The 18627-nt window shown below is 41.2% G+C and overlaps 3 protein-coding genes across 6 annotated transcripts in view; all 3 read left to right on the plus strand.

The window, feature by feature from the left end:
• The window catches only part of LOC129778502 (inositol-trisphosphate 3-kinase A), a 511575-nt gene extending 499731 nt beyond the window's left edge, over window positions 1–11844 (plus strand). For all 4 annotated transcript variants that reach the window (XM_055785428.1, XM_055785429.1, XM_055785431.1 and 1 more), the window contains 5 exons: window positions 1552–1624; window positions 2304–2434; window positions 2500–2640; window positions 10558–10668; window positions 10736–11844. In XM_055785428.1, coding sequence (XP_055641403.1) covers window positions 1552–1624; window positions 2304–2434; window positions 2500–2640; window positions 10558–10668; window positions 10736–11290 — 1011 coding nt within the window. In that variant the 3' untranslated portion in view covers window positions 11291–11844. The remainder of the gene's footprint in view (window positions 1–1551; window positions 1625–2303; window positions 2435–2499; window positions 2641–10557; window positions 10669–10735) is intronic.
• A 649-nt stretch (window positions 11845–12493) lies between these two features.
• Window positions 12494–16524, plus strand: LOC129774428 (uncharacterized protein K02A2.6-like). The gene is made up of 2 exons (XM_055778165.1): window positions 12494–13405; window positions 14866–16524. Exons 1-2 carry the CDS (start codon window positions 12494–12496, stop codon window positions 16522–16524), a joined length of 2571 nt encoding a protein of 856 aa, XP_055634140.1.
• Window positions 16525–16645: 121 nt separating this feature from the next.
• LOC129774429 (uncharacterized protein K02A2.6-like) lies at window positions 16646–17524 on the plus strand. The gene has a single exon (XM_055778166.1). The coding sequence runs from the start codon at window positions 16646–16648 to the stop codon at window positions 17522–17524; it is 879 nt and encodes a 292-aa protein (XP_055634141.1).
• Window positions 17525–18627: the final 1103 nt, after the last annotated feature.

An 18627-nucleotide genomic window follows, 5' to 3' on the forward strand; every position in this document is an offset into this window, starting at 1 on the left:
TAGAAATGAAAGACGTAGTCCTACGTCAAAAAGATCTTTATCTCGTGAGAAAGTATGTTGTTTTTTATTGATTAGAATACTGTTAATACTCAAGTCTCTTATTTATGCTGACAAGTTCGGCCTTTCTGAATGTTCAGTTAATTTTTGAAAGCTGTTTTGTGTGATTATGGTCGACATATACGCGAAGGTAGAGAGTGAACGACTGCAATTCTTACTACACAATCAACAAAAGCGGTGCGAGGAATAATACATTCACTTGCGAGACACTATCATGAGCAACGCCGACACAGCTTTAGTTATAGCCAGGCCAAAGCGCGATGCATTGTCATGACATTGCGCGTGTGTTCAAACACAAAATGAAGTTCGATCGTATTCGTCCCCACATATTGTTGGTTGTATTCTGTTGAATGGAAAAAGCGCAATTTAGCATTCTGTTCAAGCTCAAGTCCAATCGAGTTGAGCAAATGTGACAACCTTGCCACGCAATTCGACGTAAACAACGTTGGTCTCCATGTTCCATTTCTATGAAGCAAAAATAGTAATGGTTTTTCGGGTGGAATAAACACGCAAAATTTAGCATTCAAACACATTCAAAACAAATTTAGCATCCAAACGAAATCGAATAATAATTTTCATTCAAATTTCAACAATTTAGAATTATTTCCGGAGTTATGCCGATCAGATAGAGAGTAAATTGAACCACAAATACGGATGACTTATTTTGACCATTGTTTCGCGACAAGGCGAACGAATTTAAGAGTGTAAAAGTCGATTTCGATCGAATTGTAAAATCCGATCACTCATATGCATATATGAATATTGAGTTCTACAACTCGGTGAAGAGTAATAAAAACATCCATGAATAAAGGAAGCAATATGGCTGTGTTTCAAACTTAGATTACCGATGTGAATACTCCTCGATTGAATGACAACGATAAAATAATGCGATTCCAAACAGGCCGATTAATCAGCTCCATTGAGGTTAGCTGGCGTATCGTTGTTTTCCAATTTATGAACGCGACCAAGCTGTTATAAACTAAGCCATGTTGAAAATCACATGCACGTATTTTCTAGCAAGGAGACAGCAATAAATATTGATTTTCTATATTTCATTTTTTCTACTTTACGACAAACTTATATTACTTTTTTCAGTTGACGTTTAACTTTTAAGAGATCAAACATGTCAGTTACGTTAATGAAATACACCAAGAAACACCATAGAACCTTTCGTTCAAATCATTTAATTCGTTTTTTTATCGGTCACATTCGATTTATTTTGAAGATCGTTAAAATATTCAAACACACTTACAATACATTAGTGTGTTTTATACAACACCCAAAATATTCACTAGAAATAATTTATTTGGCAGAACAACGTTTGCCTGGTCAGCTAGTTTACCTATATAAATAATATTTTATTCAATTCAACTTCAAAATGAAGGATTTTTTTGCCTTTTGCATTTACAAATTCACAAATCATTTATTATTTACATTGTCAAAAATCGTGTGATATGCACCGAACTCACAACAATTATTCCTTCTATTCCACAGGTCCTCATGAAGGATGTCCTCCGACCGTACGTTCCCGAATACAAGGGTCAAGTCAACAGTGACGACGGTGAATGTATCCTTTTACAAATCAAGCGGAGCCAATGATCCCAATTCCATTCAGATGCGTATCGCCAAATCTCATTTTCCCCGCCCATTTAGCACTGATGACGCGCAAAATGTCGATCTTATCGGTCAGCTCGTTTATAGGCGCGTTCCGATATTCCGATAAATTGTTGCCCTAGCTAATCGAAACAGACAGCCGTAAATGTATGCTCGCGATGTAGTTGTTTCAACGTTGTTGTGCCGCGCACAGCTAAACAACAATCGAGAGACGAAGTATAAATGATCGGCTTATTTGCTTGGCTAATTGGTTGTGTTTCTCTCCACAGGCTGCCGGGTGTGAGGACCATTTTTTTTCATTTTGAGATGGCAACTTTTTAGATCTTGCAAAAAAAACATCACGAGCGTTCTAAATATAGGTTGCTGTTTTTTTTTTGTTTTGTTTACTCCGCACTTTGAATACATTGCGTGTCTAATCCAATTTATATGCTAATGATTACCTTATTGTTGGGCATCGACTGGAACTGGTTGTTTCGGTTGAGAGAAACTGTTGGGGAAGGCGAAAACGTATTTACTGCATCAGCATATCGTCATCGATCGATCTCGGTGGGAGTGGAAATTGCACAATGCACGCAATGTGCGAAGATCCCGTATTACGTAGCGAATTTTCCTTAACCAAAGAATCCATACAGCCACCTACATTCAGCTACAGGATCTGCTCAGTGACTTCTACCAGCCGTGCGTGATGGACTGCAAAATTGGCGTGCGAACCTATCTGGAGGAGGAGCTTTCGAAAGCCAAAGAGAAGCCGAAGCTGCGAAAGGTATTTCCTTTTTTGAATCATCCTTACTCATGAACGTTTTATGACAACATTGTTTATTTTTTTAGGACATGTACGAAAAAATGATCCAAATCGATCAGAACGCACCGACTGAGGAGGAACACCGCGCCAAAGGTGTTACGAAGCCCCGTTACATGGTGTGGCGTGAAACGATCTCCAGCACATCGACGCTTGGCTTTCGGATAGAGGTTAGTGTTATGCTTACGTGTTTCAATATAGGTGTGACAAAACAATAATAGGTTTAGCAATGTCTGAATGTTCAATCTGATCGCTCATCAACTGGTCGAATATATTTCAGATTTTGTTGTAGGATTATTATCTTTTTGCTCTAGATCAGCTATACTCAACCTGCGGCCCGGCGGGCTCTTCTGGTTGGCCCATCTGGTGATTCTTAATTTTAATTTATTTTGTATGTGTAACAATAACGAAAGCCTCAGAAATCATTACCTACTTTTTTGACATAGGACTGTATTTTAGCAATGGTGCTAAATAAGTGCACATTTTTATGAAATAAGAATAGCAAATATAGCGTTCAGCTCCACCCGTTTTCAATCTATTGAGTATGAACAAGTGATTTCACAATATTCCCGATTCATCAGTCACCCAGCTAACGACCAGATGGCAGCAAGGTTTTCCAAATGCCCTTTTTTCTTGGCCGAGAGTTTAGTTTAGTTTTCCAAATTGTCCTTTTCAAGGCTAGAGGCAAATGAGCTGAGAAATTTTAAAGTGTGTATAATTCAAACTATGATCATAATTATTCCAATCACAGTCAGTGTTTATAAAGAAAAGGTGGAATCGTCTTCTAAAAAGTCATAACGATAAGACTGATCAATTTACATTTACATCAATGAAAATTTAACAACCAATACAAGGGGAACGCTTGCTGCTGCTATGAAAATGAAGAGATTTGGACATGTGCGTAATGTTTCAACGCGTAACGGAGTTGTCTTCATCAAACCCAAAGGCTCTGAAGATTCTATATCGATCCACACAGTTGAACAAAGTAGTTCGTGCGTTAAAAACCTTATCCTGCCATAGATCTTCTTCTCCTTCCGTAAGTTTTTCCCCCTCAAATATCCTTCGATTGCCTTCCACTCCTAAAATTAAACAAAACTGTTGAACTTATCTTTGCAAACTTATTTATTCCTGTCTCTACAATACCATGAATCTGATCCCATCTTCCTTATTTTGTTCCTCCCGAAAAGTTATGATGCTGCCTGGGCCCTGTTGCATAATCAGTCTCATAATATTAGTTACAAGTTACAAGTTACAAGTCTAGAAGCTACAAGTTCAAATATTTTGCTTTGTAATAATAATCATACATCGGACTTATAATATTAGTACTTGTTTTATTAGTAACGCGCCGTTGTTTCATTAGTAACGCCTCATTTATCTTTTACAATCAAAGTTTGTTTATGGATACTATGGTTTTTTGCCGCTATATGAATTCCCTGACATAGCGCGGTATTATAAGATGGTACTCAATTGTTGACGTGGCTTGAATGCACCTCCACGATTTGAAAAGCTCGATGTAAGCACCAATTACTCGCATAATTTGTTCAACCTTCGCAGGAGTCATCCGAAACGCTGCAAAAATCAGCTTCATGATGAAAAGTGAAATTTTAAATTTTTTTTCATTTATACAAAACAACTTTTTTCGTTACTCGATTCATCTAATTCAACTCAAAAAAATCAAACAAAAAATCGATCTAAAACGAACTTGTAAATGAAATAACGGGTCCACTCGATGTTGTAGAAAAAAGTACAAGTTGAAACTAATAATTTGCTGTTGTGTTATGTAACATTAATAATATTAGTGTAAACAACTTGTAATATTAGACTTGTAGATTTGTTCTTCTAGATTCATTATGCAACAGAAATTTACAAGTTCCAAGACTAATATTATTAGTGAAATTTCGATTATGTAACAGGACCTTGTGCTACTCTATTGTCTGCTGTATGGATCCTGTATGGAAAAAAATATCTTGCTGCCATTGATGTTGTTTTTTTGTAATGCTATTTGCTGTGCAGAGCAAGCTGCGATCTGTGTGTGTGATCGTCAGCGGAGTGTTGAGGTAAAACAAAGAGCTAACAGCATATCAAACCAGCGTTTGCTACATAGAGTTGGAAACCCCCTTCGAGTCTTCTACCGTACACCGACAAAACCAAAGCTATGTTAACCCTCTACCGCCCGAGTTTTTTTATTTATCTAAAAAAAACTACTCCACTTTTATCTCGAATTTCTGACTTTAAACATAAAATACTTCTAGACTTCTAGCAGAAAGCTGCCAGCATAAAAACAATGTGTATGTGTGATGGATGAAAATATTCTAAAAAAGTTCTAGTGAAAGTGAACATTAAAACTAATGTCTGAATAATTTGAAAAAAAGAGAATCCACGAAGCCCGTCTAAAGGCGGTCTTGGGCTGTAGAGGGTTAATAACAAAACAAAAAGTACTTGATGACGATGATATAATATTTTTTGAATCGTGTAAACAACCTATGCGTTGTCTTTAGAAGTAATTTAGAGTGGATGATCATTTGAAAAGCTTGTACTAATGCGAAACACTCGGACAAAAAGCTATAGAATTCCTCAGCACAGTTCCTTCTATTATAGCCAATCATTTTTCGTCAGAGACATTGTGAATTGGAATACTCTGCCAACTCCTAAAAAACTGCCTAATTCAAAAGCGTGCTTCCTAAGAGATATCAGAATACGCGCGATGTGAGCATAGTGCAGAGTTTTCACTGACAGACAGAAGTAAAGCAGAAGAGAAATGTTAAATAGGAAGTGTCGTGCCGGTTTCCACACCATCATGTGGAAATTGGAAAATGTATTCTGAGTCACACGTACGATTTGTTGATTTTATGCTTTATCGAATAAACAACGGTGGTGGGAGACAAATATGTAATCGCCTCGGGCATAACTATGTCTAGCACGAGAAGAATATTCGCGATGCATACTGAGTGCGCAGCATACACTGGCAATAACGACACAAATCCCATGTATTATTCTCGCCGGAACAAGAATGATTCATCTCCATTGGCTTCTATAAAACCACGCAAACCCATCGGTCCTTCCCAGACCCACCAAAACATTCGATTAGAGAGATATTTTCAAAATAGTTCCGATCTATCAATCGGGATCGAGATAAAAATGGCGTCAAGGTGCAGTGAATTTAGAGCCGGATGTAAAGAAGGTTTTTTTTAGCGGTGAGAGCTGAAAGCGGTTGCTGTCGGCACCGTCATCCTCTCTCACATCCGATTCGGTTCGAATTTTGTTGTTGTTTCCGTTTTCACTGTCCTTTGGTCCGTTGGAAATGTAATTTCACTAAGAGTTACTGAAAAACTTATTGGTAATTGAGTTATTTCAGTGTTTAAGTATCGCTCTGGACAGCGAGAAATCAAGAGTATATGTTAATCCTAAGAGTTACATTGAGAATTTGTTCAAAATGTCATTTTATTTCTTAGCGAAACATTCGCTCGTCCTCATTCAGTGAAAGCATTCATTCATCGTGCCTTGTCAGTGCTACCTAATGTTTATCCTAAAGAGTTTCAATCTTGCATTTCTGTAATGTTTGCTTCTCGCGTGTTATAGTTTTATAGTCCTACGTTAACAATGCCGTCGTGTCTTGGACGCTATTCTTCTTTATTAATTTTGTTTTGTAGCCCGTGATAGCATGACTAAAACGAGATTGTGGCCCCTCTTGAAAAAAAAAGGTTGAATTCCACTGTTCTTATACAGGGTTTTTCAGTTGAAACGCTCACGCAACAAATTTTAATAACTTCTACAAAAGTGAACCGATTTTTATTTTTAAAACACGAAATAACGCGTTTTAAACGGCGAACAAAATTCTTCATGCACAGCTCTAACATTACGACTTCGATGCTGTTGAAAAACCGAGTTATTTCTTCTTAAAGTTCCTCCAAAATTTGTGGCTTATTAACATAGCAACGGGCCTTCACGTACCCCCAGAGGAAGTAATCGACGACGAGAAATGTTGAAATTCTTACCATAAGAAGACAAAGTTTCATTAGGGCTTCGGTTGCTCGAGTAATACGATTTCACTAAAAATACACGTTCTGGTAAATTGTACATCTTGACACTAAATGCTATCCGATCAGGCTGAACGAGTTGCCGAATATTATCGTCCCGAAGTGGGGAATACAGTGTTACCATCGACGGCGCGAAAAAAAATTTTTATGAGGAGCTATTCGATTTTTTTGCGTGAGCGAATAATCTGAAAGACCCTGTTAAAATTTCGACAGGTAATATGTGGTAATATGAAAAGAGAGCTTCCAAATTACCATCGTTTTGTGTGGACTCCAAAACGTTTCCCTAGCACGTGGTCGTCTGCGATTGCTCAAAGTTATTCAAATTAGCATGCAACATCCAACGTAATCCTACGTCAACAATAGACCGTACTCAAAAAAAGACGGGTGGGTAATGTCGGGGACATAACCGGAGTGACGTAGGACTATGCAAAGGGGACAGCTTTTTTTAAATATATATTTTAAATATATTGTTTTATTTTCTTCACCTACGTGAATACCTACCTATCTACCTGAAAAATGGATTAGTTTACTGTTTACTCTTTATGAATATGTTAATGGTTCTGAAAAGAACCTTTGGTGTTGTGTTTTTGTTATCACTCGATATTCCCATCTTGTTCGGCTAAACCTTCCTGTTTAGCGATTTGTTGTCACTCGCCACAGCTTTCACAGTTGGAAAATTTCTTCCCATCCAGCTTGTGACATATTTTACAGTAAATTACATTCAATGGCACGTCGCATTACCACCACTCAGTGCCGGATTGGAGGTAATTTTAACCTGTAATTGAACATTTGCGATGACAGTGGTACAGTGTCGACTTTCAATGTGGGATCATAATTTGGATCTCTATGTTTACAAAAATGTCCAACTAAATAAGTCACATTACATGTCCGTCCAATTAGCTAAATGTCGAACTAATTGTAGATTACTGTACTTTCAATCTGGAAACAATTTAAGAATTGGTGAAAATTGAATAATCAGGAAAGTCCCCAACTATCAATAAGCTCAGAACAACTGCCAAATTCACATACTCATCAAATCCTGGCAAACAAATTATGAAAACATCAATTTGTGTTTTATTATTATTTTGGATAATGTTTTAGAAACCATTGAACTTTATTTCCTAAACTCTTTTTTGGAAGGTTTAATGGCCCTGAAAAGCGCCTTGTTTTATGGAATGGTTCCAATTTAGAAAACTTAGTACTCGTGGTTTTGAAAAAAACCATTTCGAACGCCCTCGATGCCGCCTTGTTTTGGATTTGCCACCAAAGCAGTTTGTATAAAGAACAAAATGTTTTCTTCTGCTACCTGATGCCGTTTTGCGATTGCGTTTGCCACTCGCCATTCGCTGCAACTGCCTGTTGTCTTGATGTCCGCCGAACCGAATGTGTTATGTTCCGAATGCAGGTTTTCTTATCGTCGCGAGCAGCTTTGCCAGCCAACTCGATCACTCCGGCGGCCGAAACTATATAACGCCGGCTAGGTGGACTGGTACACAGGTACTAACGCGCTCGACCTAGCTACCTTTTCCGGTGCAATTGGCGGATACACCTACGGGAAATTGCAGACCACCACGGTTCGAGCGGGATTTTGCCTTTCCCTTCACTTTTCCTCCTTTGCCATATCCAACCATGGCTGCTTGTGTTGGTTTGTTGATGTGAGGTGATGCGAAACGATGTGGTGTACGGTTCGGATGAGAATGATCGTTACGGCAGCGGAGAGGGGATTTTTAAGCTGACTGGCTGGCTCGAGAATTACGCATGTGTGAGACTGCGACCAATGTTTCCCTCATTTTTTTCTTTTTCCTTTCCAATCGTGCTTCATTCTATTTCGCTGCTGCTCTGGTTGCCCGTTTTGGTCGGTACGATTTGAGGAGCACAAAATGGACCAATCAAAAATGGGCACATAGTGTATTTGGACAATGCTTGATATTTCACAATTATTCAATTATTTATCTCAAGAAAAATGAAACGTTATTCGTTATGATAGATGCGTAGATATATTTCCTATCAATTGATGCAAAAACCTTTGCGATCTATTGAGAAATGCTCGAGTTATAAGCGTTCCAAATCTTGCATTTTTTCCTACTTGTTCAGTGCCTAGATTTCCATTTCACCCCCCATATCTTCCGGTTAGACGTAGTCCTACGTCAAAAAAAATGCAACAGACAAAAATTTTATTTAGGTTGGAAACTCTCAGGGAATAAATATTAACATATTAACGATATTTTTGTAAAGTTGTTTTTTTCAACCAATTCTCCTAGGGTAATGCCCGCACCTCTGATTTAACGCTACCCATCAAATCGTGTGCAACAGCGTTACCAACCTTCCAGACTTTTTATGATTCGTCCAGATTTCTTCAGATTTATTGCAAAACTATAAGTTGATGAAGTTTCAGCAATTACTCAGTGACATCCCAGATGAAGCTATACAGATGTGTCATGACATTTATATCAACCTAAGCTGTACTCCCCTGTAAAGCAACAAACTTAATGAAATTCAGGAGCTTCCGAAAATGAACCCTCTGAGATTTTTACATCCATACACGAAAAGATGGTTGTTATTAGAAGCCATTGCTTCTCGGTAGGCTCGATGCTGTACGATGCTCTTTTAGTTTCGTGTTTGTTATTATGTAGAGTAGGCCAAAGTGGCATCTCTTTGACTTATCTGACATCTGTCCTCAAACTGATGAATAAAAGGAACAAGCTCTTGCAAGCTAAGTCTCCGTAGTTGCAAGCTCTACATTCTAGCATTTCATGATTTTTTCGAACCGTAAACGATATTTTTAAATATAGTGTTTCAATGGAGGAAGAATATACCGATCCATGTGTATCAATATTAATACAATACTGATCCATATGTAACAATTATTAAAAATCATTAAAAATCACAATTCAACCCGCAAAAAATAAAGAAAAATCTATTTCAAAAATATCCAGACGAAACCAGATTTTTTGTTCATCAGACTTTGCTGAAAAACACTTGACAACCCTGCTATGCAACAATTGCGCCATTTTTCCTAAACACTTTCATCCACTCTTTCTTCAAATCCTGGTTGTTTTTGAAACCCTAACCTGTTTTTCGGAACTTTTTCGGGAATGTTTCTATTGGACGAAGTTCTGGCGAGTTTGGTGGATTTTTCTCCTTCGGCATAAAAACAACATCGTTGGCTTCGTACCCCTCCATCACCGGTGTCGCGTAAACAGAGTGCCACCTTCGTGGGACCGGAGGAAGGGCAGCAGTCGCTTCTGGAGGCATTCTTTTTTATATATTTGGCCATCGTTAAATCGCTCCCGGTCGTTATGTACAGAACTTGCCACACCCACAGATCACCTGCCACACCAAGTACTTCTTGGAAAATTTGTCTACCTTCTTCTTCCGGAGCTACTCCGGAACATCCAGGGGGAACTTGCCGACGAAAAACTCCACGCCTGGGATCTGCTTGGCATCCGCTTTAATGTACGTCTCGCCACGATGCATTTTTGGCTGCACGAACCACTCGCGGTACAGCTCCCTGCTACGAGATTTGACCACCGTATTCTGTTTATCGGTTCGGTTAGGTGCCTTCCTTACCTTGAAGATATGAAGTCCGACCCACTTCATTGTCTGCTGGACGAACCTGACGGAAAAGTTGACCTTCTTGACCACGTCCCGAATCGAAAAATTTGGATCGCGCTTGAAGTAATCCCTCACCTCCCTTGCCTTCACCGGGTCGGTCGTCTTCGCTTTTCTTCCGCTGCCAGCGCGCTGTTGGGTAACCTGGGTCTTCTTGAACGATTTTACCACACGGAACATGGTCGATACCCAACTGTTTTGCGACCCACCTTCTTGCTTGGAAGCCATCTCAATAACCACTTGACAGATTGTGACGAAATGTTGTACTTGTGAACATTACACTCTAAACTAGCTTTACCAAAAATTTCACCAATGTCATACAATAAAAAAATGCTTTTTTTCGAGTATAATCTCTATGCGGCGAAGTCTTGTACACAACCCTTCAACTTTTTTTTTTACTTTTCTTTCGAATTCACGAAGCAACTTTTTTTTCTTCAGGGCATCAAAAAGAGTGACGGAACGAGCTCGAAAGACTTCAAGACGACAAAAAGCCGGGAGCAGATCTGCGAAGCATTTCGGGAGTTCACCGAAGGATTCCCGCATGCATTGGTAAGATCCTCACCTCACATCGTGTGAATCAACCCGGTCCTTACCTCACCTCCTGCTTCCCTTCCAGCCAAAATACATCCAACGGTTGCAGGCGATCCGGGCCACGCTCGGTTTCTCGGAGTTCTTCAAACGACACGAGGTGATCGGTTCCTCGCTGCTGTTCGTGCACGATCGGCACAACGCGAGCGTGTGGTTGATCGACTTCGCCAAAACGGTGGCCCTGCCGGAGGATATCTGCACCACCCACGACAGCAAGTGGAAAGTGGGCAACCACGAGGATGGGTACCTCATCGGAATTAACAACCTGATCGATATTTTCTCCGAGGTCAGCGAAGCCCAGAAACAGGCTCTGACCGAGCGAATACCACGACTGTCGCTACCCGATTCGGATGACACAAGCAATAATAACGAGGGGGAGAAAGTGAAGATCGGAGATCAAATGCAGTCGTCGCCGCAGCCATCTCTGGTGGCTGAACTGAATTCCCTGGCGCTGAGTTCGGCGGACGTTGGTGGCGTTGATGCGGCCACTGGCTGTCTAAATAACAATAACTGTGACTGCAAGGAAGACAATTTAGCTGTATCGAAATCGATCACAACAGACAGCTGTGATCGCAATGGTTGAGTGGAGTCACTGTATCTTAATCGGGAGTGCAAAGCTCGCATCTAGAAGAGTCTGAACTAGGACTAAAACTGAGCTGTCGATTTCAGAGTCTGGGCAGTGCACGTAAGCTATTGCTTGCGGGTGGGCGATCGAGAGATAGACCGTGAACTTCGCAGCTCTTTTTGGGAATTTCGAATCTCAGCGCGATTTTACTTTAGTTTTAGCTTTTTTTGCGCGCTCAGAAGATTTGAGTTAGACAAAATTGCAAGTTATTTATACAAACATTTATACAATCGATTGTATTACTTTACGATAGTCAAAACTTTTTTAGTGTTATACGAGATCGGTAAGAAAGACGCTTTACATTTATGTGTGTTAGAGGGACAATTTCCGAGCACCTTTTTTCCAAAGTTGGATGGGAAACGCGTTCGATGAATGATAATGGGAATGTGTTTACAAAAGAGAGACAAAATATTCCATCTAACTATTCCACATGTGGCGTATAGAAGAAATGTAGATGCTATAAGATACGATCAATTTTATGAATAAATTATTCGCCGCCGTTGTGTGAGCTAACCGAAGGGAGAAGATCTCTGGAAAGAAAGTCCTGTATTTGGCACACAATCAGTCCCGTATCAAATAAGAATAATCGGCTTGGCTAACATGTGGATGCTACATTAAATGTTACCCTGATTTAAGTTCTGCGCACTGACAGTTCTGCTTGAGATTTTTCTAATCGTTTGAGCATCTTTCATAGCAAATGCAAATGCCTTCACAATCATATTGAAGTAAACTGAAATCCAAAACTTAGTTTTGAAAACAAAGTTTAATAGCTTGTTCAATGTTTATTGTAATTGGTATTGTTATATGTTGCGGCAATGGAACAGAAGTGCTGGGAGCACTGCGTGCAGCCCTATCACTTTCTTGCTGGGCTCATCGGTGACAGCTACATGCTGCCACACGATAGACGTCAGAAGCTGAACCGGAAGCCGAGTCAGTAGTGATCGGCTATGCAGATAGGTGCCTATTGTAAGATATGTATAACGCGTGTTTTAAGTAAAGAGTTAGTACGTTTACGATCACGTTTTATTATTTCCTCTCGATGTGATTCGGGTACGCGAATTTTATGTCGTTTTCGCGGAATAATAAGTGATAACCGAAAAAATAGCGCCTCCCACGCGAAAGAAGCGCAAGCTTCCATCACCTTCTGAAAACGATTCCGAGATGTCAAATGAGAACATTCAGCAGCCGTCGTCAATGTCCACTGACACGCTCATCCTTCAAGTGCTGAGACAGCTTCAACAGCAGCAGCTTGTTACGAACGAGCTCCTCCGCAGCCAGCAGCAATCCAACGAACAACAGCGCGTGTTCATCCAGCAACAGGAGAACACCCTCCGGAATATCCAGGTCCAGGTTCCGGCAAATCCCGAGGCGATTCTTGACTCGTTGGCATCGAACGTGAAAGAGTTCCGGTATGACGCCGGGAACAATGTAACTTTTTCGTCATGGTTTTCGCGGTACGAAGAGCTGTTTGCTAACGATGCTGCACGACTTGATGACCCAGCAAAGGTTAGGTTGCTGATGCGAAAACTCGGTATCACAGAACACGAGCGTTACTGTAGTTATATTCTACCGAAAACCTCGAAGGACTTTACCTTCGATGAAACTGTCGCTAAGTTAAAAGGGCTGTTTGGAGCAGCTGAATCGCTGATTAGCAAACGCTATCGCTGCCTCCAGATTGCTAAAAGCTCTACCGAGGATTTCATTACATACACCTGTCGGATCAACAAAGCTTGCGTTGAATTCGAGTTAGGAAACCTTTCAGAGGAACAGTTTAAAGTGCTCATTTTCGTCTGCGGTTTGACGTCGGAAACGGATGCTGAAATCCGGACTCGGTTGCTAGCACGAATTGAGGAGAAGAGTGACATTACACTCGAACTGCTTTCCGCCGAATGCCAACGCTTGCTGAATTTGCGGCATGACACTGCCATGATTGAGGACACAAGTAGCTCTGTAAATGCCATCAAACATCGGTTCCAATACAAGAAGCAACCCCGAGCGTGGAAACAGACCACCAGTCCGTCATCATCATCATCGTCATCGTCATCACCCAACGAGAATAACAAAAAACAGGAAGTGGGTTATATCTATGGTATAACCGCAAGGGTGACGTAGGACTATCGTTGATTTAGAGATCATTTGTATGAAGTTGAATCTGAATTCATTCTGAATGAATGAATATTTGGAGAACTTCGAAAACGAGAGCGTTACGTTGGAGGCACAAGGTTTTATGCATCCAATATTGGATACGGAAATATCCTACTGATGGGGAAGAATAATCTTCAGAAGCTATCCTGTTGATTGCGATTGATTGAAAAATCACAAAACCTAATGTATTTGGTCACAGTGTTACATGGATAGAAAACATTAAAATAAACTCTTTCATATGAATGTAATTTTAAATTCCCAAAAGAACTGGCAAATTATTTTCAGTAACGATTAGATATTTCCACATTTTCCTCGATACTGGAAGCCCACCAGTGGTTAATGCTAACTCGATAACCATCTGTTAATAGCACTTGATTGAAACATATTTGGTCACAGTGTTACATGGATTGAAAACATTCAAATAAACTCTTTCACATGAATGTATTTTTAAATTCCTAGAGGAACTGGCAGATTATTTTCCGGATCTTTCTCGATCCAAACGGAAAGAATTCCGTGCGTGTGTGTGTGTGTGTGTGTGTGTAGCGGCTGCTTCGAGATCTTCCCGGGGAACCGTTTGTAGCATCACTCTCCTCCTGATGGATTCCCTTCTGGCCTAAGGTGCACAAACAGGCTCTTAGTGACACCGTTCATCCGCGCTTTCATGATAAATGAAGAGCTTCACCACAACAGCGACAACATGCTCCAATCGCTGTTCAATTAGAACTGAGTGGATTTCCGAGCGGCGCTCGCTTATATACCGATTGGTGATTTCAATAGCCTATTTTGAAAGCAAATTTAAGACTATTGAAACTAGTTTTTGGATCAGAAAGTAACAAGTATAGAACGCGTAGACATTTTATCTTTCGAATGAAGTGTTTATCATACCATTTCGTTCAGTTGTTTAGGAGCTATTAACACTCAAAATCTCGGTCTCCGGCGTAACGCTTTCGTTTTGAAACTTTGATTTTACACCCCGGTATAGAAATGAAAGACGTAGTCCTACGTCAAAAGTACCGCCTAGTCCTTGTTGGAAATGTGAAGCAATGCACTATGTGCGTGATTGTAAATATAAAGACCACAAGTGTTCAAGGTGTAACCAAAGCGGACACAAAGAAGGTTATTGTGACAGTGACAAGAAATCCCCTAAGAAGAGGTTGAAGAGACGATTGAGAAATCTAACTGTGGAAGCGAAAACTGTACAAGTGTCAGTAAACAATGTGCGCGGAAGAAGACGATTCGTTCCAGTTTTTCTCAACGGTGTCGCAGTTCGACTACAGTTCGACTCGGCGTCGGATATTACCGTGGTATCCAGTGCAACCTGGAAACACCTGGCTTACGCCATGTATTAAACTGTCGATGAAGAACTGGATCGTCTGGAGCGTTTAAAGATCATTTCTCCCATCGACTACTCCGACTGGGCTGCACCGATTGTGGTCGTACGGAAGGCAAGCGGCGCAATAAGGATTTGCGGTGATTATTCGACAGGTTTGAATGATGCCCTTCAGCCGCATCAATATCCGTTGCCGTTACCCCAAGACATTTTTGTCAAACTCGCCAACTGCAAGGTGTTCAGTATAGTCGACATGTCGGAGTCATACCTCCAAGTCAGCGTCAACGAATCAACGAGTATGCTACTCGCTATCAACAACCACCGGGGCCTCTATAAAGTGAATCGTCTGGCACCTGGAGTAAAAGCTGCACCGGGAGCGTTTCAACAACTCGTCGACACCATGTTGGCAGGACTGGAGAACACTTGCGGTTATATTGATGATGTAATCGTGGGTGGAGAAACTGAGGGAGAACATTGGCAGAACTTAAACGCACTCTTCCAACGACTGAAAGAGTTCGGGTTCACGGTCCGTATGGAAAAGTGTTCGTTTGGTCGCATGCAGATAAAATACCTTGCACATATGATTGACCAACACGGAATTCGTCCCGATCCAGAGAAGATAGAGGCAATCAAGTCAATGCCGGCACCCAAGGATGTGTCGGAAGTTCGGTCGTTTCTCGGAGCCGTAAACTTTTACGAGAAATTTGTGCCGAATATGCGTGCCCTGCGTAGCCCTATGGATGATCTGCTGAAAGCGGGAGCCAAATTTGTCTGGACGCCACAATGTCAGCGAGCATTCGACGAATTCAAAACCACCCTTTCATCGGACCTGCTCTTGACCCATTATAATCCCAAAATGGAAATCATCATTCCAGCCGATGCTTCATCTGTCGGATTGGGAGCAACCATCAGCCATCGCTTCCCTGATGGATCAATTAAAGTGGTTCAACACGCTTCGAGAGCCTTGGCTGCTGCCGAGCGCAACTACAGTCAGACCGATCGGGAAGGATTAGCCATCATATATGCGGTAACAAAATTTCACCGCATGGTTTTCGGTCGCAAGTTCCTGCTTCAAACTGATCATCAGCCTTTACTGCGCATTTTCGGTAGCAAAAAGGGCATCCCGGTCTACACCGCTAATCGTTTGCAACGCTGGGCCCTTACGCTACTATCCTACGATTTCACCATTCAATACGTGGCAACAGAAAAGTTCGGTAATGCAGACATCCTTTCCCGACTCATTAGTCGACATGCGAGACCCGATGAAGATTTCGTAATCGCTTCCGTTACGCTGGAGAGTGATATGAGGTCAGTTGTATACAATACTTTTAACGTGTTTCCCTTGAGTTTTAAAGCAGTACAACAAGCTACCAAATCGGATCCGGTGCTCAAGAAAGTTTATCGGTACATCCAGGATGGCTGGCCGAATTCCCTAGCCAGTAATACTGACCGAGAACTTCTTCGTTTTTACAATCGCCGTGAATCGCTTTCTACGGTGCTGGGCTGCATCATGTTCGGCGAGAGACTTGTGATTCCGTCTCCGCTACGTAAGCGATGCCTTGTGGAGCTCCACAGAGGACACCCAGGGATCCAGCGGATGAAGGCTCTTTCGCGAAGCTACGTTTATTGGCCGTCGCTGGACAACGAGATCGCCGATTACGTAAAGACGTGCTCACCATGTGCTACAACAGGGAAGTCACCCGCCGCAGCCCATTGACGGTGATTATTATTTACTCGCCGTGGATGCTTTCTCAAAATGGCCGGAGGTTATCCGTACACGTCGCATCACGGCATCCGCAACTATCGACATCCTACGCAATATTTTTGCACGTCTAGGTATGCCGGAAACGGTTGTGTCAGACAACGGCACCCAATTGACGAGTTTGGAGTTCGCCCAATTCTGTTCAACAAACGGAATCGACCATGTAACCATTGCACCGTTTCACCCACAATCCAATGGTCAGGTGGAACGGTTCGTCGATACATTCAAGCGGGCGATGAAGAAACTCGAAGAAGGGAGAGAGTCAACCATTGAAGCATTGGAAACGTTCCTGTTGGCTTACCGAAGCACACCAAATCGGTCAGCACCTGAGGGTCTATCACCATCGGAAATAATGTTCGGACGGCGAATACGCACCTGTCTCGAACTTCTACGTCCGCCAACTGAACGTCCACCATCAGTAACGCAACCTGTCAACCAGAAGAAGTTCAACATAAGATTCTTTAATGTCAGTGACCCTGTCTACGTCAAAATTTATACCAAGAACGTCTGGAATTGGGTTCCCGGCAAGATAATCGAAAAAGTAGGACGAGTCATGTTCAACGTTCTCACCGAAAATCGTCGCTTAGTTCGTTCACATCTGAACCAACTGAAAAGCCGAGCATCATCTGGTTTTGATCATGTTCCTGAAGTAAGTACATCGCCAAGACAGAAGCAACTTCCCTTGAATGTGCTCCTCGATGCTTGGAATATTTCGCCAATCAGTGATTCAAGCAGCGAAGTAACAGCTACAACTGCGAATGCAAGCGACGTGGTCCGGACTCCCTCGTTATCACCACCTGCTGGTCCGGGCATGAACGCCGATCTGTCATCCTCGTCTTCAAGCACAACATCTTCCAGTTTCGAGTCGGCTGCTGCTAGCACACCGACCATACAACACATCATACCACGTCGTTCTTCCAGACAGCGAAGACCGCCAGTGATATTTAACCTATAATCAAACCTAAAAGGGGAGATGCAGCCCTATCACTTTCTTGCTGGGCTCATCGGTGACAGCTACATGCTGCCACACGATAGACGTCAGAAGCTGAACCGGAAGCCGAGTCAGTAGCGATCGGCTATGCAGATAGGTGCCTATTGTAAGATATGTATAACGCGTGTTTTAAGTAATGAGTTAGTACGTTTACGATCACGTTTTATTATTTCCTCTCGATGTGATTATATCACGGCCACCTCCCACAACGTGACGTAACATTATATAACACATTTCATTCAACATACCTTGAGGTTTTGAAGATTATTTCAATAAAGGTTAACAAAGAACACATTGCGCAGCTGCGAACTAAATTTTAGGAGTTCACAAATGATCATTGGCTTGATGAACCGTTGATTGAGTTAATATCGCCCCAGTTCTTCCGCAAAAACGGAACTGTGATAATCCAATTTGTTTATTTCAGCTTTGAACTTTTGGTCTTAACTCAAACCATATCTGTAAAACAGATTATTAAAACGGTATGTAACCGTGAGAGCTTCAATTTGTGAAGTGATTGTTTGAAAGATCTAGGTGATATATTGTATAGTATAGGCCTAGAATAATAAAAATACAATGCCACAATAATTTGAATTACCGAGCGCGAATGAACTAATGTCATCTAGAGACAATATGTATTCATACCACATAAAGTTCTTCAGAATTTGAAAGAAAAGTGGTTTTGTTGTTGATTCTTTTCTATACACTTGTGAAGTTTCTGCTTGGAAAAATTTGAAAAAAACGAGTGAATGACACCAATACAAAGGTCACCGTTGATTACTTAGAACAAAATAAACAAGTGACACTCATAAGAAAAAATCGAGCGAATGACACTGAGACAGAGGTCTTACTTTTTTTGGCGATATTTTCGGCAAATAGTTGAAATTTTATGGAAAAAATATCTCCCAAAAATCCACATCATACTAAAATGTCTGCACAGAATCAAATGTCTCCATAGTAAGTCAAATATCTTCAAAATGAAGACATGTTTTCAAAATCGTGGAATTCTGCACCGGGTTGTTCTCGCCACTATGACGTGTTATCAGTATCGACAAAAGCTCTCATTAAGG

The sequence above is a fragment of the Toxorhynchites rutilus genome, chromosome 3, assembly GCF_029784135.1.
Source record: "Toxorhynchites rutilus septentrionalis strain SRP chromosome 3, ASM2978413v1, whole genome shotgun sequence".
In the NCBI taxonomy this organism is placed as follows: domain Eukaryota; kingdom Metazoa; phylum Arthropoda; class Insecta; order Diptera; family Culicidae; genus Toxorhynchites; species Toxorhynchites rutilus.